Raw genomic sequence first — 22,947 nt, forward strand, 5'->3', positions numbered from 1 at the left:
TTCAAAAAAGGCTCATTCAATTTGAAATTGAAAGAGCTAGTACCCTTTTTACTAGGCTAGTCGAAACTGATTGGAGGGCAACTATCCTCCCTCTCACGCCCACCATTTCTCCAAACACATCCAATAGAAATTTGGAGATAGCTATTTATTCAACGTAGTTGAAATTTCTGAATATTATGTCTTTGAGGATGATCAACCCCTCTTCCCACATCCCTCAGGGCAAGGGTTGAAAGTTATTCCCTGGGGGCATATAATGTTTTTCTAGAGCGTTGTAATAGAAACTTCGAAGGGCTAGTGCCCTTTTAAATAGTCAAAAGTGATTGGAGGAAAACTAACACCCCTCTCACGCCCACCATTTCCCCAAAAACATCCAATAAAAATTTTGATATATCCATTTTGTTCAACGTAGTCGAAAGCTCTGGAAATTAGGTTTTTTAGGATGATAACCCCATCAGAGCCCTCAGTGCAAGGGTTGTAAGTTATGCCCTGGGGGCCTATAAGGTTTTTTTAGAGCGTTGTAATAAAAAGTTCGTAGGGCTAGTGCCCTTTTGAATAATCAAAAATAATTGTAGGAAAACTAACACCCCTCCCAGGCCCACCATTTCCCCAAAAACATCCAATAAATATTCTGAGATAGCTATTTTCTTCAACGTAGCTGAAAAGACCGGAAAGTATGTCTTTGAGGATGACACTCCCCTCAGAGACCTCAGCGCAAGGGTTGTAAGTCATGCCCTTGGGGCATATAAGATTTTATGGAAAGCATTGTCGTAGAAACTTCAAAAAGGGCTCATTCGACTGGTTATTGAAAGCGCTAGCGGCCTATTTTACAGTCAAAAGTGATTAAAGGGCAACTGACGCCCCTCTCAAGCCTACCATTTCCCCAAACATATTCTATCAAAATTTTGAGATAGACATTTTGTTCAACGTAGTGGAAAGTTCTTAAAATTAGGTCTTTGCCAGCGTTGTCATAGAAACTTCAAAAAGGACTCATTCAATTGGGAATTGAGAGGGCTAGTGCCCTTAATAATAGTCGAAAGCGATCGGATGGCGAATGCACCTACCCCCCCCCCCCCCAATACCCATCATTTCCCCAAGCACTTCTGATCAACATTTTGGTATAACAATTTTGTTGAACGTAGTTCAAGGATCCGGGAATTATGTTTTTGAGTATGACAACCCTCCACACTCCTTAGGGCTAAGGTTGTAAATTTTGCCCTAGGGGCATACAATGTAATATAGAAAGTATTATCGTAAAACCTTAAAAAGGGACTCAGTATTTTGTAAGTTTTGTGGGGTATAGCTCTTTTTAATATTCGAAATTAATAGAAAGGCTAATCCCCCCCCCCCAAACGCCCATCATTTCTACAAATATTTACTATCAACATTTTGATATGGACATTTTGTTCAACGTAGTTGAAAGGTCTGAAAATTATGTCTTTGAGGATGACAACCCTCCCCCCATAGCCCTTATGACAAGGATCATAAGTTATGCCCTTGCGGTATATAACGTTTTTATAGAATGTTTTGTTGTAGAAGCTTCAAAAAGGTTCGACTGGAAATTGAGAGGAATAGTGCCTTTTTTACTAGTCGAAGGTGATCGGAGGACAAATGTCTCCCTCCACGCCTATCATTTCCCCAAACACTTCCAATCAAAATTTTGATATAGCCATTTTGTTAGGCCTATCAGAAAGGTCTGGAAATTATGTCTTTGATGATAACAAATCCCCCCAGCCGTCAGGGCAAGAATTGTAAGTTGCGCCCTGGGGACATAAAGTTTTTTTTTATAGAAAGTATGGTCATATAAACTTCAAAGGGGGCTCATTGGATTGGTAATCAGACGCTCTAGTGCTCTTTTTAAGATTCAAAGTAATCAGACGACAGCAACCCTCTCACCCCTACAAACACGTCTTATTGTTCCGAAATGCGTCTAATAGAAATTTTGAAATAGCAATTCTATTAAAAATAGTCTAAATATCACATAACAAGACTTTTGGGGTTGAAACAAACCCCAGAGATTAGGGGCAAGGGCTGTAAGTTATGCCCAGGGGGTATTAAAGGTTTTTATGGAAGGGATGGTTGTTTTACTTCGGAAGAGGCTCAATCTTTCTCCCTGAAAAAGACTATGTCAATATAAAACGAACAGAAATTAATCCAAAAAGTTTTTGCGCAAAATAAGTTTTTCCAAAAAAAGTAAAGAATTCCATTAAACTAAAAGCCAGAATATAATTTGTACTTTACTGAAAAAAGTTCTTTTAAATGTTTTCACTTATAACTTTAAGAAAACAAAAATGAATTAAGATTTTAAGGAATAAATATCAGCATATGTATATTAAACTGACAATGCACATTTTTTTTCAGTAAATTCATTTGAATTTTTTTTTCAGTATAGTAAAAATTATTATTCTGGTTTTTAAAAAGCTTAGGGTTTAGAACCCTACTCAGATTAATTTCTGCTCGTTTTGAGTTCTACTTATTTTAATTTCTGTTTGTTTTGGGTTTCATTTATTTATTGATACTGATTTGTGGTAGTTGTATACTTGGTAGATTATTTGATTCTATTTTTGTTCATTTTTGGTTTAATGGAGTTCTTTACTTTTTTTTGAAAAAACTTGTTTCGTGCGAAAATTTTTTTGGATTAATATTAGAAAATAACAGGTAGATATAATCGGGTATTGCGACCTCACTATTATATAATAAATCACATTATGCAACATAGCCTCTGGGCAAGAGGTTCTGAAATATTGTCGTTATATAGACATAGCCTCTCTCATATTTTACGAAGTAAATATTTCCCTTAAAATTTCGCCAGTGGATGAAACCTAATATACACAGAGGAATTCCTTCATTTTCTCGCTCATTTGCAAAAAAATATGCGAGACAAACCCTTTTGTTTATGGCACGACAACATAACTGATTTTATAAATCTGAGTGTTCATATCTCGGTTTATATGTTGTTTTTTATCTGCTATTGCTAGTGGTTCCACGGAGTATAGAATATAGGTCCTTTAATCAGATGTTCCGGCATAGCTTTTAAGCTGCTCATTTAGGATTTCTTTCAAGAGGTAAATAACTTACATAAAAAGAAAAATCCAGAAACTCTGGAAAAGCTAGAGACTAAGAAACGAAAATTTATTTAGAAGGGAAAGTCAGTTTGTCAATATTTTTATTTGAATTCACAAAATACTCTCTTCTTTCCTTTCGTTACCCAATTTTTTCTTGTAGGAAACTAAACATTTATATAAGGCAGACGCAGTTTGAATATTAAAATACCTAGGACATCAAAACAATTTCCACTCTCTAGACCCGTCTATTAATGCCTAAAAGAACAATTTTCTAAGATTTTTGTTTTGTCTATTCCAAAGATTATGAAGTTTTTAGGGCGGGACCATATTTTTTGTCAGTGTTGCCACATTGAACCGTGAAAACAAATTAGAAAAATTAGATAAATTTGAGAAGAGTCGTCTTCAACAAATACCCTAAATATTAAAAATCTGCTGATTCCCAGAGACATCAATATCTTCAAAGAAGTGTTTTCAGTGTGTAAGAGGTTTCAAGCCCCCTGCCCCCCTGGATACGACCTTGGTCAAGAGTTTGTTACACAGTGTTCTTTAATAATATATCCAAGATAACTCATCTGTGTGTCAAAGGAGTCAAGTAATACAATGTCTTGTAAGTGGCTACTGAAGTCATCTTATTATCATCCTGGTTTTTCAGCACAATGTGAGGTTCAAGGTTGTACCAGGAATAATTTAAGCCTCTCTACTTTCTCTACAATAAACTTCAACATGCTGTTAATGCATATTAGTCCCATAAGTTTCAAATCAATCATTGGCTGAAACATTATTAACATTACTTTTGGATTTTTCTAGCATAAACTGACTGGATATTATTAAATCAGCCCATAGGAGAACTATTAAGTTAATGAACTTTTTAAATCAACAACTTAAAGAATTACAAAGAGCAATGAGGTGTTTGACATTCGATTCAGGAATAATACTATTTTTTAAGGTGTTTGGTGCCATATTTTTAGCTGATTTTATGCTGATTTTTTTCACCAAGTTTCTTTTTTTATTTGGCACCCGCTACTACCATGAGCTGCATAGCCCCTAATTTCTCAAGATACAAATGGCTGTGTCAGTTTCCACTGAACCAGCTGAAACAATCAGACTGTGTTATCACTATCCTTGTTAGTTTGACGATTACTTCATGGCGAACTAGTTAATCTTCCAGAACTGAATTATGTCAGAAACCCACCTTGAATTCTAAATATGTTTTTACTTGAGATGAGTGGTATTATAGATTTTAAAACTGTTAGACATTTAATAATCTATCTTTGCCTTTAAAGGTCTTGGAACTTTGACTGTGATACTCAGAAAGGAGTTCCTGATCTTGGGCCTCATCCGCAAAACTAGGCACCCTCAACACACATCCATAAAAAAAAAATGGTAGAAGGGAAATTTCAGTAAAAATCTTTGATATATTTGAAAAAACTTGTTTTAGACAATAATATCTCTCCATTTGTAATTAAGATAGAGTGAAAATACATAATTACATTTTCGTTGATATAGGCTTCTGAAAGTGAAGCCAAAATAAATCAGTTGGTGGCTGATGTGAAGTTGAATTGTCAGTTGGCGGCTGATTAGTATCTTTCCTTTTTAGTCAGTGTGCGCCTTTTCTTCTTTTTTGCTTTTATCACTTTTTTCTTTTTTTTATTTATCTCTCTCCCTGCATTGCCAGACATAGATCCTTGCATGTGTGTGTTTGTGTTTGTGTGTGTGTGTGTGTGTGTTGGGGGGGGGGGGGGTTATTTGAGTATTTGACGTTGGATGTTTTCCTTTTTTCTGTTTGATCAGTTATTTTCCTTTTTTCTTTTTCTTTTTCTGTCGGATTACAAAATATGCTTACTTTGCTAGTATACATATTTTTTATACATTTTTATTGTCTTTATTAAAAGTTGTGTGTGTTATTGTGTATTTTATTGTACTTTAATGATAAAAATGGAAAACTTAAATTACAAACCAACCGCTTTTAGGGGTCCAGGTTTTGCACGAATGTGTATTTTTTTAGTTTACTTTTGTTGGTTTAAGTGTTTTATTTAATCTGTGTGCAACTTATATACTGAATATACCAGAAATTTTTTACCATGGCATTTTAAATGATGTTGTGAATAAAACTTTCTTTTCTCTAAACTATTCCAAGCAGATATTTAATTCTAAAACAACTTAGCAGCAGAAAAAAACATGCTGAAAACGAGAACATCTATTTAAGACGTAAGTGAAATTAATTTCAAACTCTAAGATTGGCATGATAGACTTGTGTGCAAAATAAGACACAAACTAACCTCACCTCTGCTACTCTATCACCACTGAAGTCCTGGAGCTGTTTTTGAAATCCTGAATTAGGATTTGCAACAGCTCGGGCTCCACGAACTGCATTTAAGGCCTCTTTCCATTCAAGTGATGTAACAGACATGACGTACGCCACAGCTATAGCAACACTTCGAGACATTCCTGCCAAACTAGAAACAAGTCAAAATCTTGTAAGTTTGTTTTTCAAACATAATAACATCTAAAAACCATTGGTCAATGTTTCAACGCTAAATTTATAGCCAAATTTAGCCAAGTTTAAATTCAACATAAATTATCACAAAGAGGGTTGAGATGGCATCCTTCAAGCCAGGCAAAAGGTGGAAGTGTTACTCCTGCCTAATTGGAAGCTACATAGATTACTTAAATTACAAGTTGTGTTTTCCTAGGTGTGTGTGTTTTCGGCCTTTTTAACTAGTTTCTCTGTATACTTGACGAATAAAAGATCTAAAGCCGAACTGGCCAGCCATGACAGAAAAAATATAAATACGTCAAACGGGTCTATGGCCAGTAAATGAAAACGAAAAACCAAAATGAATATTTCCCCCGTATGAAAACAAGGTGTCTTCAGCGTAGACAAAAAAAAATAAACTAAACCTAAAATATGTACATAAAACTAAAATAGACTCACCTAAAAATATAATATAAAATTGCTTAAAACTTACAATTTGGAGCTACCTTCGTGAAATCACCTCACAAAAGTAACTGGATTAAATCTTTTAAAATACCAAATGAACAAGGAATAAAATATTGCGACATAATTTTATGCAAAGCTTTTGAAGCTGCTATTCGCTTAGGTTTATTATCTGAACTAACCCCTGGGACATTTTGCAATACCTTATTTTTATTTTTAAATATGGGTTCCTTTTTTAAAATACTATCATAAATAGGATCACTATTTATATTACCAGTATCTCTATTAATTAATAAACCTGCAAAAATATGTTTTTTAATTTCTAATGCTTCGAGAGCCCATTGCGTGAAACCTTTATCATTGGAAATGGCTGTTGCCTCCTCGAACTGCACAAAATAGTCCGAATGAAAAAATATATGTTCTGCTAAGGGTGAAGTGAAACTTTCTGGAGGTTTTGTAAATTTTAGAGCATGATCTATTGAATTCCGGTGCTCAATAAATCTTTCTATAAATTGCTGGTGTGTTCGACCGATCTACAATTTCCACGGTAAATTTTTTTTCTACGCTGAAGACGCCTTGTTTGAAAGTATCAATAACTATATTTTAGGCTTCCCAGTTGCAAAAGAAGTAATGCCAGACGATGGCAGGACTGCATTAAACCTTTGTTTGTAACGAAATTAGGCTACGTTTGGTAATCCGTAATTGCGTATAAGCTATATTGAGGGGGGAGTGAGTCATTGTTTAGGTAGGGGTAGGGTAGATTCTTACAAAAGTACATCTTAATAGACAAACTGCTTACTCTTCATGAGGCTTCAGATAAACGTTGAAAGAGGAAGGGGGGAGTAGGAATTAATTATAATGTTTTTCTGTATAGCTAATATGTTACATTCCCATATCTACCATTACAGAGGTGGAAAAGGCAAGGCGGGTCATCATCAGCGCCGCCATGAAATTTCCTCGGGGTGGCAAATACTGCTAGGAATTTAGTTTTTAGTAATTTTAAATGGTAATATTTAACTTTTTCTATTTATATGAAGTACTTCAACGTTTTTAAAAAAAAATACATGTAGTGTATTTACCGATAAGAAAATCCTATTGTAGAGGTTGTGATGGCTTCAGTTATATAGAACATAAAAAGTCTCAGAGAATTTCCATCCATACAAACAATAATACTCCATTTCATCCAACCAAAATTCTTTAGTAGTAATATTAACAAAAACCATTCACAAAAATTACTATTCATCGCCAATTTTCTTGTGTTCCAATAACTGCACTAATTACTAATAAACAAATACATATTTAGGATCACCACAAAAAGCTGGTGATCTTTATCAATAGTTAGACTCTTATGCTTTCGTTATTGACACGGATCGTTATTTACTTACCATTCATTACTATGAAGAATTTGATTTTTTTTTTTTGCTCCAATCAAATAATAAAGAAAAATTGTTTTTGGAAAACTGGTTAAGGGTAACACAGTCACAAATTAGAACTTATATTTTTCTTATTCAAAAACAATTGGAAGGCAGCCAACAATGGGGCAACAAACATTTTTGCCATGGTTTTTCCCTATTCTGCTCTCTTTCCTTCGGTTTCCTTATAATTACTTTATAGTCCCAAATTTCCAGGGTGAATGGCCCTCCTGAAACCCCGCCCCCCATTACCGGCACTCAGGTTTAATGATTTAGATTTTCTTGGGAATAAAAAAGGTAATGCCCTTCATCTAGAGTTTTATCGATTTAATTAACCGTCTAGTTTATCCCATCTTTAATTAACCGTCTAGTTATAACCGTCTAGTCCCTTTGTTAATCTTGTATTTTGGGTCAACTCTTGGATAACTATTTTGTAAAGAAAAACTTCAAATTTACATTATTTAGGTTTAAAGTCATATTAGCAACTTTTGAAAAATGATCTTTTATTCAAGCACAGGAATGGGGGAGAAATGTCAATTTTAAAATAAAAATCGTCAAGAATTGTAAAGAAGGATTACCAGCTCCATTTTTGTATTTGGCAACACCCTTCCAAGAATTAACTACAGACTGATTGACTTCTAAATCTGCATCACTTATTATAAAAGTAAGAGGCCTTCACTCTATGTTTAGCGTCCCAAGATCGACAACCAGGAAGCATTCTTAAACAAAGGAACAATTGACTTTCCTTGTTCGGACTTTGAGAAAGACTTTCAACTAGATTGGCAGCGCTTGGACAAACGCTTGGAGAAAGACTTTCAACTAGATTCAGTAAAGAGCATTTGAGTTAATTCACAATTAAATCTTGGTTTGAAGCTTGATATAAAACATCAAACAGCTTTTTAACCTCTTGCACTCGGCATTCGTTGACCATATCCTTCAACTGAAATTGTGCACCAAAATGCAGGTCCAAAAGTTGGAATTAAGGATTGTAGTCTCAAAAACCATTAGTAAAGTAATAAAACTGGTTTTACTTACTTACTTACTTACTTATGTCCCATCCGTCCTTGAAGGTCGTTTTGGGGCCTCTTCTTTAACCAGTTCATTGATGTGCCTCCTGTAGGTGCTTCTGTTGTCGGCCAGGCGGCAGAGTTGTGGCAGGTTGTAAGGTGAGAAGTTTTCTTTCCATCTCTTCGGAGGGCGACTTCTGGGTCGAGAACCGTGTACTCGTCCATCGAAGGCTATCTTCGGGAGACGAGTGCTAGCCATGCGTTGGGTATGTCCAAGCCATTTGAGTTGTTGTAGTTTTATTCTGTCCAGTATTGTAAATCTGACTTTCAGATTATGGAGAAGCTTGGAGTTGGAGATTCTGTCATGGAAGGTGATACCAGCGAAGCGTCGTAAGGGTTTGGTTTCAAAGACAGCAAGACGGCGTTGATCGTCTGTTTTAAGCGTCTAGGATTCACAGGTATAGATGGCAATTGGAATAATGAGGGAGTAGAAGAGTCTCGTTTTGAGAGTTGTTGTTAAGTTCTTATTCCTCCAGATGGGCATCAGAGCTTTAAAACTGGATTTTTCAAGTGTCAGGCGTCTCTTGATGTCTTTAAGTTGGTTGTTATCATAAGTAAGTAAGCTCCCAAGGTAGGCGAAGCCTTCCACCCACTAAATAGTACCTTCACCAAGCTGAAGGCTGAGATTTACATGGGAATAAAATTTGCGTGAACAGCACATGGCTTTCGTTTTTGAGGTGTTGATTGCCATCCCGAAGAGGTTGGTGGACGAGTGAACGCTGTTAGCCTGAGATTGTAGATCTTGAAGGGACTCGGCTATTGTAGATCTTGAAGGACTATGTCATCAGCATATGCCAGTTTATCTATCACCACTCCTCCGACAAGGGCGCCGTGCGGCTTATCTGTGAGTGAAAGGGCTGCAGTTAGGAAGAGATTGAAAAGCTCTGGTGATATTAGGCAACCTTGAAGTACTCCGGTAGAGGTTTTGAAGCTCTCGGTGAGTCCTTCTCCAGTCATGACGCGGCTACTGAACTTCTTAAAACTGGTTTTAATGGTTGAAAAACTGTTTTTTTTTCTTTTTTCTCTCCCCCTTCGATTTGTGTGTGTGTTCCTCTCTCCCATTCTCTCCCTCTCGCTTTCTTTCTTCTTTTCTTCTCATTTTCTATTTTTCTCTCTCTCCTTCTCGTTCTGTCTTTCACTCTCCCCCTCTTCCTGTCTCTTCTTCTCTCTATCTCACTCTCTATCTATCTCTCTCTCTAACAGCGCAATTGTTTACCTTCACTTTCATTTTGACACGTTCTGCTTTTAGTTTGTTATTATATTAAGTTGCCTCTCTTTTACAGAATGGGAAAGTCCACTAGAAAAACCAACCGCGGTCTCAAGCAGTAGTAGCAGTAGCAGTAGTAGTAGTAGTAGTGGTAGTAGTAGTAGTAGTAGTAGTAGTAGTAGTAGTAGTAGTAGTAGTAATAGTAGTAGTCGTTGTAGTGGTAGTAGTAGCAGTAGTAGTAGTGGTAGTATTAGTTGTAGTAGTAGTAGTAGTAGTAATTGTTGTAGCATTAGTAGTAGGGGTAGTAGTCGTACTAATAATAGCAGTAAATGCAGTAGTAGTAGTAGTTGTATCAGTAATGGTAGTAGTAGTAGGGTTAGTAGTTGCAGTAATAGAAGTAGTAAAAGTAGTAGTATGAGTCACAGTTGCAATTGCAAACATTCGCAGTCACAAATAGTCGTAGTCACAAGTGGTTGCAGTCGTTAGTGGTCAGAGTCACAAGAAGTCACTGTTACAAGCAGCCACAGTCGTAGTCACAGTTAGCCGCAGTAGCAGGCATAAGTAGTCGTTGTCAAAGTCGCAAGTAGTTGCAGTTGAAATTAGTCTTGGTCGCAGTCACAGCAGTAGTAGTAATAGGAGTAGCAGCCTTGAAATTTTCAAGTTAATACCCTTAGCCGTTCCCAAGGTACTGTAGATATGCCCTTTTGAAAATCTTGATGCACATAGTGTCTTTTGATGCAGTGCAACACCCCCCTGAGCAATCCCTGTAGTTTCACCTTAATGCCCTTAGCTTTTTTGTACACACCCAGGATAAAAAATACCCCTCTTTCCCAATGATATATCCTGCGTGTAGACGAAGGGGCAAATTGCATAATTTACAGCTCTTACCCGGGGACTGTCCGGGGCATGGCATCCTTGGAGGAATAGTTAATAGATCCTTTGACTATTTTTAACTAAATGGCAATTTGAAAATTTTGATCAGTGCTGGGGGCATCTAAAAAGGTAAAGGGGGGCTGATCACCTTTCAACATCCCCATCATCAATACGCCCAGAAAGTTTCCACTTAATGGAATTAGCCTTTTTCGGACACGCCCAGGATCAAACATTCCATCCTTTCCCAGTGACCAATCCTGCATGTAAATAATTGGCAAATTCCATAATTTGCAATCCGTGCAACAGGGGCTATGGGGGCATGGCATCCGCGGAGGCATAGCTATTCTAATTTTTATTACTGTTTTAGCACAATTAGTATTTTAAAATTTTTTCAATGTTGAGGAAGAGATCTAAAATGGCACAAGGCTAGCCCCCCCCCCTCAAATTACTTTTCAATATTCGTCTACAGCACCTGACAGTTTCGACTTATTGCGCTCAGCTGTTCCCTGAGATATTGCTCATAGGCCCTTTTAGCAGCCAAATGCACTAACAACATTTCCTGAAAGTTACTGCTTACAACACAAAGCCTTTTTGGAGACCCAGGATCAAACATCATATCAAACCCTTTCTCAATAACAAACCCTGTATGTAAACAATGTGCGAGTTTCATCATTTACAGCTCTTGCCCCAGGGACTCTGGGGGTTAATTTCATTCCCAGGGGCATAATCATTTGATTTTTAGACTATTTTAAACCAAATGGCTACCTCAAAATTGCGATCGGCTGTTTTTTGGGGGAAAGTAGCTAAAAGGAGCATGGAAGGGGGCTGGCCGCCCTGTGATCACTTTTTCATAGGCAGCGCACTAGCGCTGCCTAAGTAAAGAACGATGTGGGCACAATGGGTTTATTTTTTTGGTTTCTCACCATACCCGGGCATTTCATATCGAAGGAGTTGTCGTAGGAACTTCGAAAAGTGCTCATTCGATTGGAAATTGGAGTGGCTAGTGCCCTTTTTAATAGTCAAAAGTGATTGGAGGGCAGCTAGCCCCCCCCCCACGCTATCATTTCCTCAAGCACATCCAATCAAAAATTTGAGATAGCCATTTTGTTCAGCTGAGTTGATTTCCAGATAGAAAATATGCTTTTGAGGAGGACACTCCCCCACAACCCTAAGGGCAAGGGTTTTAATTTATGCCCTGGGGGTATATAAGGTTTTTATAGAAGTCGTTGTCGTAGAAATTCAAAACAGGCTCTTTCGATTGGAAATTCAAAGGACTAGTACCCTTTTTAATAGTCAAAAGTGATTGGAGGGCAACTAGCCCCCCCCCCCCGCCCATCATGCCCCAAAACACAAACAAACAAAATTTTAAGATAGCCATTTTGTTCAACGTAGTTGATTTCCAGATAGAAAATATGTTTTTGAGGAGGACACTCTCCCACAACCCTCAAGGCAAGGGTTTTAATGTATACCCTGGTGGCATATAAGGTATTTATAGAAGGCGTTGTCGTAGAAAATTCAAAAAAGGCTCATTCGATTGGAAATTCAAAGGGCTAGTGCTCGTTTTAACAGTTGAAAGTGATTGGAGGGCAACTATCCCCCTCCCTCCACGCCCATCATTCCCCCAAACGCTTCCAATCAAAATTTTGAGATAGCCATTTTGTTCAGCGTAGTTGATTTCCAGATAGAAAATATTTTTTTGAGGAGGACACTCCCCTAAAACCCTCCGGGCAAGGGCTTAAGCTATGCCCTGGGGCACATAAGGTTTTTATAGAAGGTGTTGTCATAGAAACTTTAAAAAAGGCTCATTAAATTGGAAATTCAAAGGGCTGGTGCCATTTTTAATAGTTGAAAGTGATTGGAGGGTAACTAGCCCCCCTCTCACACCCACCTTTTCCCCGAACACATCCAATCAAAATTTTGAGATAACTATTTTGTTCAATGTAGTTGAAAGATCTGTAAATAAGCTATTTGAGGGTGACAACCCCCTCACAGCCCTCAGGACAAGGATTGTAAGTTATGCCCTGGGGGCATATAAAGTTTTTATAGAAAGTGTTGTCGTAGAAACTTCAAAAAGGGCTCATTCGATTAGAAATTGAAATGGCTAGTGCCCTTTTTAATAGTCGAAAGTGATTGGAAGGCAACTAACACCCCTTCCACGCCCACAATTTCCCCAAACCCATCCAATAAAAATTTTGAAATAGCCATTTTGTTCAACGCAGTTTAAAGTTCTGGAAATTATATGTTTGAGCAGCACACTCCCCTTCCCCCAGTTTTCAGGGCAAGGGGTATAAGTTATGCGCTGGGGCCATATAAATTTGTATTGAAATCTTTGTCGTAGAAACTTGAAAAAGGCCTAATTGGATTGGAAATTCATAGGTCACACTGGTTCCCTTTTTAATAGTCAAAAGTGATTTGAGGGCAACAAGCCATCCTTTATCGCCCACCTTTTCCTCAAACACATCCAATAAAAATTTTTAGATAGCCATTTTGTTCAGTGTTGTGGATTTCCAGATAGAAATTTTGTTTTTGAGGAGGACACTCCCCCAAAACCCTCGGGGCAAGGGCTTAAGCTATGCCCTGGGGGCACATAAGGTTTTTATAGAAGGCGTTGTCATAGAAACTTTAAAAAAGGCTCATTAAATTGGAAATTCAAAGGTCTGGTGCCCTTTTTAATAGTTGAAAGTGATTGGACGGTAACTAACCCCCTTCTCACGCCCACCTTTTCCCAAAACACATCCAATCAAAATTTTGAAATAAACATTTTGTTCAACGTAGTTTAAAGTTCTGGAAACAAGGTCTTTGAGGATGACAACCCCCTCACAGCCCTCATGACAAGGAATGTAAGTTATGCCCCGGGGGCACATAAAGTTTTTATAGAAAGTGTTGACGTAGAAACTTCAAAAAGGGCTTATTCGATTAGAAATTGAAATGGCTAGTGCCCTTTTTAATAGTCGAAAGTAATTGGAAGGCAACTAACACCCCTTCCACGCCCAACATTTCCCCAAACCCATCCAATAAAAATTTTGAAATAGCCATTTTGTTCCACACAGTTAAAGTTCAGTAAATTATATCTTTGAGCAGGGCACTCCCCTCACAGTCTTCAGAGTAAGGGTTATAAGTTATGCCCTGGGGCCATATAAGTTTGTATTGAAATCTTTGTCGTAGAAACTTGAAAAAGGGCTCATTCGATTGGAAATTCAAAGGTCACACTGGTTCCCTTTTTAATAGTCAAAAGTGATTTGAGGGCAACAAGCCATCCTTTATCGCCCACCTTTTCCTCAAACACATCCAATAAAAATTTTTAGATAGCCATTTTGTTCAGTGTTGTGGATTTCCAGATAGAAATTTTGTTTTTGAGGAGGACACTCCCCCAAAACCCTCGGGGCAAGGGCTTAAGCTATGCCCTGGGGGCACATAAGGTTTTTATAGAAGGCGTTGTCATAGAAACTTTAAAAAAGGCTCATTAAATTGGAAATTCAAAGGTCTGGTGCCCTTTTTAATAGTTGAAAGTGATTGGACGGTAACTAACCCCCTTCTCACGCCCACCTTTTCCCAAAACACATCCAATCAAAATTTTGAAATAAACATTTTGTTCAACGTAGTTTAAAGTTCTGGAAACAAGGTCTTTGAGGATGACAACCCCCTCACAGCCCTCATGACAAGGAATGTAAGTTATGCCCCGGGGGCACATAAAGTTTTTGTAGAAAGTGTTGTCGTAGAAACTTTAAAAACGGCTCATTCGATTGGAAATTCAAAGGGCTAGTGCCCTTTTTAATAGTCCAAAGTAATTGGAAGGCAACTAACACCCCTTCCACGCCCAACATTTCCCCAAACCCATCCAATAAAAATTTTGAAATAGCCATTTTGTTCCACACAGTTAAAGTTCAGGAAATTATATCTTTGAGCAGGGCACTCCCCTCACAGTCTTCAGAGTAAGGGTTATAAGTTATGCCCTGGGGCCATATAAGTTTGTATTGAAATCTTTGTCGTAGAAACTTGAAAAAGGCCTCATTCGATTGGAAATTCAAAGGATTACATAGTAACTGAAGTATTAAATCAAACAGTTCGTGGTCCGGTATGCAGCGATAGCTCGCAACCTAGTAAGAGACGATCACGTCCAATGTTAAGAAATAAAAAACCCCTAACTCCTAAGAAAAAGTCAGATCAAAACAAAAAGTTTACCATTAGATATAATAAAAGGCCACAAATAACAATGGTCTCAATCAACTAATGGTTACATAATGTATCCGGATTGCAGCGGTAGCTAGTTTATAATAAAGAACGACCTCTTGCCTATACTAAATTTTATACACCACTTAATTATTGTATAGGTTAATAATTTATATAAAGGACCGATATAGTTTATCATAAATGGTGTTTGTCAATACGTTTTTTTTATATAATTATCCATTGTTATGTAAAATGCAGTAATTTTTGGAAAGTTTACAGTAAAGAACGATCTCTCGCCCATAGTAACTGATATACGGTGGTTCTAGGGGTAGCTAAAAGCTACCCCTCTTATTTCAAGCAAATTAATGGTCCTATGTCAATTTTAAATTCTTGGTCAACCTTCTTAAGACCAGAGGCGGGTGTTCCTTGTTTGCCTCTTTTTTAAATTCTTGATCAGCATGCCTAAGACTCTAGGCAGGCATGCCTTTGCAAAAACTAACCTGACAAGTATGTGTCCAATAAGAGAGTCATTCATACTCCTTCCATTTACCCGTTCCCCAGCCATTTAAACATTTGCCTCTCAATTACTTGGACTATCTGTCTTGGCTTTTCTTTGTCTACAATTACCCAGCCCAGTCTTGATGCAACCTATGCAACCTATTGACCAAAATACTTGATAACTTCAATTCAACCTTTGAAAAGGGGTTTCAGATATGGTGGTTCTAATGGTGTACTTTTTGTTTTGATCTGACTCTTTTTTTTAGGAGTTATGGGTTTTTATATATCTTTACATTAGACGTAATCGTCTCTTACTAGGTTGTTAGGTACCGCTGCAACCCGGATGATGTGAAATTACAAACAGAAAAAAGCCTATGGCTTTTTCTTGATTGGAATAGTAAGACATGACCTGGCTACAAACTATGATTATGGCATCATTGATCAATCTTTAACATGAAACGTTCTTTATTTTAATGGTTTGTTCTTAAACTAGGTTTCAGCCGTCTCTACAGCCATGATACTGATGGAAATTACATAATCCCTATTTATGTTTCATTTAAAATGGGATAGGTGTCGTTCTTTATTTTAATTATCATACCGTTCCTTGCTCTTTTGTTTGGCTGTCTCAATTTTCCCTTCTCGATACCCCTGATCCGTAACATACCTCTGTTTTGCTCTGTCATAACTCATTTTCTTAAATTCTGGATCACAAGACATCTTAGTAGCAATCCTTACGCGTTCTCGAGCTTTATTGCGTTTGGTGGCATTTTTATCTCTTTTAAATAGACTTTTCTTATATTTCAGGATGATAGCTTTATTTTTTGTGAAGTTAAGTTTTTTATTAGTAGAAATTTGGATTGCTGTATTTTGATATTTTTTTTGGTTATTCTTTCTTTTTTTCCTTTCAAGCGAGACCATGTTTTTTCAAGGTTTAAAATTATTAAGTACACAATACCCCGTGTCGAGTAAAACCTAGCATAAAAAAAACTAATTTTTAAAATTTCAGGTATTTATCTTGTTTGAATTACAAAATTAGTATTATTGGTTAGACACCATAAATATTTTTGCAGTTTACATAATAAGTTTAGCGATTCTGGACGGAAAACTAAAATAATTGCAATTATAAGACAATAATATGGAGATACGTACTTTACGGGTTACAAACCAAAAAAAGTTTGGTTCCAGGATACAATAATAACTTTGAACTGAGATGAAAAAAATTTTTCTTCCAGGAGACAAAACGTAAAACTAATTATAAAATTTTCATGTATTTTTGTTGTTTAAATTAAGAAATTACTATTACTGATTAGGCATCATAAATATTTTTGCAGTTTACGTAATAATTTTAGCAATTAAGCCAAAAAAAAAATTTTTGTTCCAGGAGTTTCGGTTACTATTGAGACAAGTAGCTATTATTACTATAGATTTCATTACCATGAACTGTTTGATTGCTTCAAAATTCAAAAATCTTTGAAAAGACTGCAGTATGAAAATACATCAAAAATACAATTTTTTTTGACAAAATTGATTCTACTTTAAAAAGCATTTTATTTTTAATTACAAAAGGCACTAGATGTTGCAATTTCCTTTAAAATGAGCTATTATACAGCTCTCTATGATTTTCCAGTGCCCAGCTAGCTGAGGAGGAAAATCAAGCGGAAAGAAAAAATATCCCGTTTGTGGAGAATAACGTGGTAAAAGTCAATTTTCTTGATTTTCAAGCCAATATATTTTCTTCGTTATTCAAGCCAAAGGGCGGTAAGTTTCCTTTATAGAGGTTTCGGACAAGGCGGTTCTAATGGTGTACTTTTTGTTTTGATCTAACTCTTTTTTTAGGAGTTGGGGGGTTTTATATTTCTTAACATTGGAGGTGATCGTCTCTTACTAGGTTGCTAGCTACCGCTGCAACGCGGATCCTTTAAAATGATCTATTATACAGGTCTCCATGATTTTCTAGTGCCCAGCTAGGGGAGGGAGAAGAAAAAGCGGAAAGAAAAAAATATGCAGTTTGTGGAGAATATCGTGGTTAAAGTCAATTTTCTTTATTCTCAAACCAATTTATTTTCTTTGTTATTTATGCTAAAGGACGGTAAGTTTTTCTATATAGAATTTTTGAACACGGAGGTTCTAATAGTGTACTTCTTGTTTTGATCTGAATCTTTTTTCAGAAGTTATGGGTTACTTTAGTTTTTACTATGGGGCGTGATCGTCTCTCACTAGGTTGCTAGCTACCGCTGCAACTTGGATAGCAAGTCACTCTTTACGTCATACATGGTTATTCTTGTTGAGAGATAAATGTGTATAAATATTCCATTCACTTTTTACGTTATATATTATAATATAATACGAGAAAATTTAATCACTTTGTATCTTTACAACTTTATATTCGTTCTTTATTATAACTACTGTTGCAACCCGGATTCCAGTTACTATGTGCTATAGCTCATCCTTTAATGTAAAAATACCATTTATGATGAACTATATGGGTCCTTTATGTAAGTTTATAGCTACCGCTGCAACCTGGATAATGAACTGATTACAAACAGGAAAAAGCCTACGGCTTTTTCTTCTTTGAAATAGTAAGAGACGAACATCAAACAATCAAATAGCTAACTAATTCAAATGTATGTAATTGTTTATTATTCCAAAGAGGGTCTTTTAATGTAATTAATTATAAAAGGTTCTTTAATGCAGCAGTTTCCTTTAAAATTAGCCATTACACTCATTATTATGACCACAAACTGTTTGATTTAATACTTAAGTTACTATGGGTTACAGTTCGTTCCTTATTGTAATTTGGATATTACTATGAAGCTTTGCCAAAGCATTTCTAGCCGACTTTTCAACAGCATCCGCTCTTTCAAAATGAATTTTAATCTGTAATTTTGAATACTTTTCGTGATCCTGGTTAAACATGCGTAAAATGTTTCTCAATTTACGAAGATCAACCTGCATTTTTGCCATATTCTTGTATTTATGAATGTAATTTTTCCCTTTGTCCTTATGCGTTCTTCGGTACAACCTCGCAGAGAATTTAATTTTTTCATTATAGCTTTTGTCACCCCAGTATCTACCCATTATTCTGGTAGCAACTTTTTTCTTATGTTTGTTTCGGTAATCTTCATCATTATCATACCGTTCCTTGCTCTTTTATCTAGCCTGCTCAATTGTTGCTTCTCTATAAAGTTTATCATTTTGATAACGCTCCTTGATCTTTTGTCTAGCCTGCTCAATTCTTGCTTCTCTGTAATCTTCATCATTACCATACCGTTCCTTGCTCTTTTGTCTAGCCTGCTCAATTGCTGCTTCTCTATAAAGTTTATCATTGTGATAACGCTCCTTGATCTTTTGTTTGGCTCTCTCAATTCTTACTTCTTGATACGCCTGGTCGGTTGAATACCTTTGCTTTTCTCTTTTCAAGATACTATCTCAGTTGTCTGTGTAGTACTGTTTTTTTAACTTGCGTGCAGCTTGCTTTGATCTAACCATTATGTAATTCACGAATGAGACGATTTTCATCTTTGTAGTTCTTAAGTAGTAATTATGACGTCACGGCGTAATGATTTTATTTCATGATGACGTCATGGCGCAATGATATTATTTCATGACGTCTTCAGAAACCACAACATAATTTCGTGTTTTTCTATTCACGTCATAGCTCTAATAAAAAGCTATGACAACATTCATTATTTATCTAGTAGGGTTTGAGACAAGGTAATTCTAATGATGTACTTTTGTTTTGATCTTACTCTATTTTTAGGAGTTTTGGGTTTTTATATTTCTTAGCATGGGACTGATCGTTTCTTACTAGGTTGCTAGCTACTGCTGCAACCCAAATTATAAGAGGCAGTCTGGCCGAGTGGTCCAAGACACTGGTGTTAGCCACCAGTCTCTTCGGAGGCGTGGGTTCAAATCTTACCGCTGGTATACGATTATGTCTGAAAGACTGCAGTGTGAAAAGACATCAAAAATGCAGTTTTTGGTGGAAAAAATTATTCTCTTTTAGAAATAATTTATTTTAGTTACTATAGATTTTTAACCCAATTAATTTCCTTTAAAATGAGCTATTGAACAACTCTCTACGATGTTCCAGTGCCAAGCTATCTGTGGAAAAGAAAAAGGAAAAAAAGAAAAAAATATCTCGTTTAGGCAGAATGTTGTAGTAGCTGCCACTTTTCTTGATTTTCAGGCCAATATATTTCCCTTGCTGTTCAAGCCAAAGGACAGAAAGTTTCCTATACAGGGGTCTCGGACAAGGCGGTTCTAATGGTGTACTTTTTGTTTTGATCTGACTCCTCTGTTAGGAACTATGGGTTTTTATATTTCTTAACGTCTCTTACTAGGTTGCTAGCTACCGCTGCAACCCGGACAATGATAGTTTTTTAATATATTTTCAACACATTGTAAACAGTAACCTTTGATTACTGTAAGCATCATCTATTTAATGGTTCCTTATAACACTCCAGTTACTATGGACTGAAGATCTTTCTTTAATGTAACCATGCTTTCTTGTGTCCCTGTAATTGATTTCACAATAATCCAAGCCGCCAAGGTAGAAATTAACCACTTTGTCAGTTGAAAATTTTAATGCTATATTATTTTCAAGGATATCAAAAAGAATTTGACATAATTCAATATCCGTCGGATAGAGCTTGCAGATATCAGGGTGACATTGCCAAGTAACCTGCTGCCCAATTTTTGGTTTTGAATGTTTACTCAGATTGTTATAGGTGACTTCAGCCATCATAATTTCCTTGTCAGATCTAGATTCAGAGCATTTTTCAATAGTGGTCTCGTACTTTTCAGGACAGTTTGTTCTACTACACAGAGAATTTTTTGCCAAATATTCAGTAGAACTAAAAGAACTGTTTAAAACACAGTTAGAAATGCTTTTTTCTTGAGTCAGTGTTCCAGGAATTTGTTCTAAATCATTAGTCTTACAAACACATTTACTAATAACCCTAACAGGCTCGTTTTCGCCATAATTGAAAAACATTGCTTTTCCTTCGCGGTTGATAGGTATGCTTGTATATATATTTTTATTGCTGCTACATAAACTGCAATTGCTCCTTCCAAAATTAATATACGAATTTTCTAAGAAGTACACCTCCGTATATTCACTGTGTTGTCGAACATTTTCCATTGCATCTATAAACTGTTCCGCAGTTGCCCATCCATACCTTGGAAGCTTTTCATTAACCTGACAACATTTCTTTTGGATATTACTATGAAGCTTTGCCAAAGCATTTCTAGCCGACTTTTCAACAGCATCCGCTCTTTCAAAGAGAATTTTAATCTGTAATTTTGAATACTTTTCGTGATCCTTGTAAAACATGCGTAAAATGTTTCTCAATTTACGAAGATCAGCCTGCATTTTTGCCATCTTCTTGTATTTCTGAATGTAATTTTTCCCTTTGTCCTTATGTGTTCTTCGGTACAACCTCGCAGAGAATTTAATTTTTTCATTTTAGCTTTTGTCACCCCAGTATCTACCCATTATTCTGGTAGCAACTTTTTTCTTATATATTTTTCGGTAATCTTCATCATTGAGATATTGCTCCTTGATCTTTTGTCTAGCCTGGTCAATTGTTGCTTCTCTATAAAGTTTATCATTTTGATAACACTCCTTGATCTTTTGTTTGGCTGTCTCAATTTTTACTTCTCGATACACCTGGACGGTTGAATACCTTTGCTTTTCTTTTTTCTTATATTCGATTCGGTAATCTTCATCATTATCATACCATTCCTTGATCTTTTGTTTGGCTGTCTCAATTTTCGCATGTCTATAAACTACATCATTGTGATAACACATCTCGCTGTTTTGTTTTGCTCTCTCAATTATTACTTCTCGATACGCCTGGTCGGTTGAATACCTTTGCTTTTTTCTTTTCGAGATACTATCTCTGTTGTTTGTGTAGTACTGTTTTTTTAACTTGCGTATAGCTTGCTTTGATCTAACCATTATCTAATTATGAATGAGAACATTTACAGTTCTGACGCTTCTTATATAGTAATTATGACGTCACGACGTAATGATTTTATTTCATGACGTCATGGCGCAATGGTATTATTTCATGACGTCTTCAGAAACCACAATATACGGTCGTGTTTTTCTATTCACGTCATAGCTCTAATTTATCTAGTAGGGTTTCAGACAAGGTAGTTCTAATGATGTACTTTTGTTTTGATCTGACTCTATTTTTAGGAGTTTTGGGTTTTTATATTTCTTAGCATTGGACTGATCGTCTCTTGCTAGGTTGCTAGCTACTGCTGCAACCCAGATTCACATATATATTATTTATGACAGGCAGCCTGGCCGAGTGGTCCAAGGCACTGGTGTTAGCCACCAATCTCTTTGGAGGCGTGGGTTTAAATCTTACCGCTGGTATAATGTTTGAAATACAGCAGAGTGAAAAGACATCAAAAATGCAGTTTTTGGTGGAAAAATTTATTCTCTTTTAGATATAATTTATTTTAGTTACTATAGATTTTTAACCCAATTAATTTCCTTTAAAATGAGCCATTGAACAACTCTCTAAGATGTTCCAGTGCCAAGCTATCTCTGGATACAAAAGAAAAAAGAAAAAAAAAATATCCCATTTAGGCAGAATGTTGTAGTAGCTGCCACTTTTCTTGATTTTCAAGCCAACATATTTCCCTTGCTTTTCAAGCCAAGGGACAGAAAGTTTACTATACAGGGGTTTCGGACAAGGCGGTTCTAATGGTGTACTTTTGAATTTGATCTGACTCCTTTCTTAGGAACTATGGGTTATTATATTTCTTAACATTGGACGTGATCGTCTCGTACTAGGTTGCTAGCTACCGCTGCAACCCGGACAAGGTTTAAAATTATTAAGTACACAATACTCCGTGTCGAGTATCTAAAACCGAGCATAAAAAAACTAATTTTTAAATTTTCAGGTATTTATCTTGTTTGAATTACAAAATTAGTATTATTGGTTAGACACCATAAATATTTTTGCAGTTTACATAATAAGTTTAGCGATTCTGGACTTAAAAATAAAATAATTGCAATTATAACACAAGAATATGGAGATACGTACTTTACGGATTACAAAACAAAAAAAGTTTGGTTCCAGAATACACTAACAACTTTGAACTGAGATTTAAAAAATTTCTCTTCTAGGAAACAAAAAGTAAAACGAATTATGAAATGTTCATATATTTTTGTTGTTTAAATTAAGAACTTACTATTACTGATTAGGCATCATAAATATTTTTGCAGTTTACATAATAAATTTAGCGATTAAGCCAAAAAAGAAAATTTTGGTTCCAGGAGTTTCGGTTACTATTGAGACAAGTAGCTATTATTACTATATAGTTCATTACCACGAACTGTTTGATTGCTTCAAAATTAAAATATCTTTGAAAAGACTGTAGAATGAAAATACATCAAAAATTCAATTTTTTTTTACAAAATTGATTATACTTTAAAAAGTATTTTATTTTTAATTACAAAAGGCACTAGATGTTGCAATTTCCTTTAAAATGAGTTATTATACAGCTCTCTATGATTTTTCAGTGCCCAGCTAGCTGAGGAGGAAAATCAAGCGGAAAGAAAAAAATATCCCGTTTGTGGAGAATAACGTGGTAAAAGTCAATTTTCTTGATTTTCAAGCCAATATATTTTCTTTGTTATTCAAGCCAAAGGGCGGTAAGTTTCCTTTATAGAGGTTTTGGACAAGGCGGTTCTAATGGT

The 22,947-nt window shown here is 36.0% G+C and overlaps 1 protein-coding gene across 1 annotated transcript in view; it reads right to left on the reverse strand.

Moving 5' to 3' along the window:
- Nucleotides 1–5,519, reverse strand: part of LOC148947602 (uncharacterized) — an 89,353-nt gene extending 83,834 nt beyond the window's left edge. Inside the window, exon 1 of the mRNA XM_089095317.1 lies at nt 5,347–5,519. Within this exon, the coding sequence (XP_088951443.1) occupies nt 5,347–5,508 (162 nt within the window). The 5' untranslated portion in view covers nt 5,509–5,519. The remainder of the gene's footprint in view (nt 1–5,346) is intronic.
- Between the last annotated feature and the right edge of the window lie 17,428 nt (nt 5,520–22,947).

The sequence above is a fragment of the Artemia sp. Qi Xiang Cuo genome, chromosome 10, assembly GCF_049724085.1.
Source record: "Artemia sp. Qi Xiang Cuo chromosome 10, ASM4972408v1, whole genome shotgun sequence".
Lineage (NCBI taxonomy): Eukaryota > Metazoa > Arthropoda > Branchiopoda > Anostraca > Artemiidae > Artemia > Artemia sp. Qi Xiang Cuo.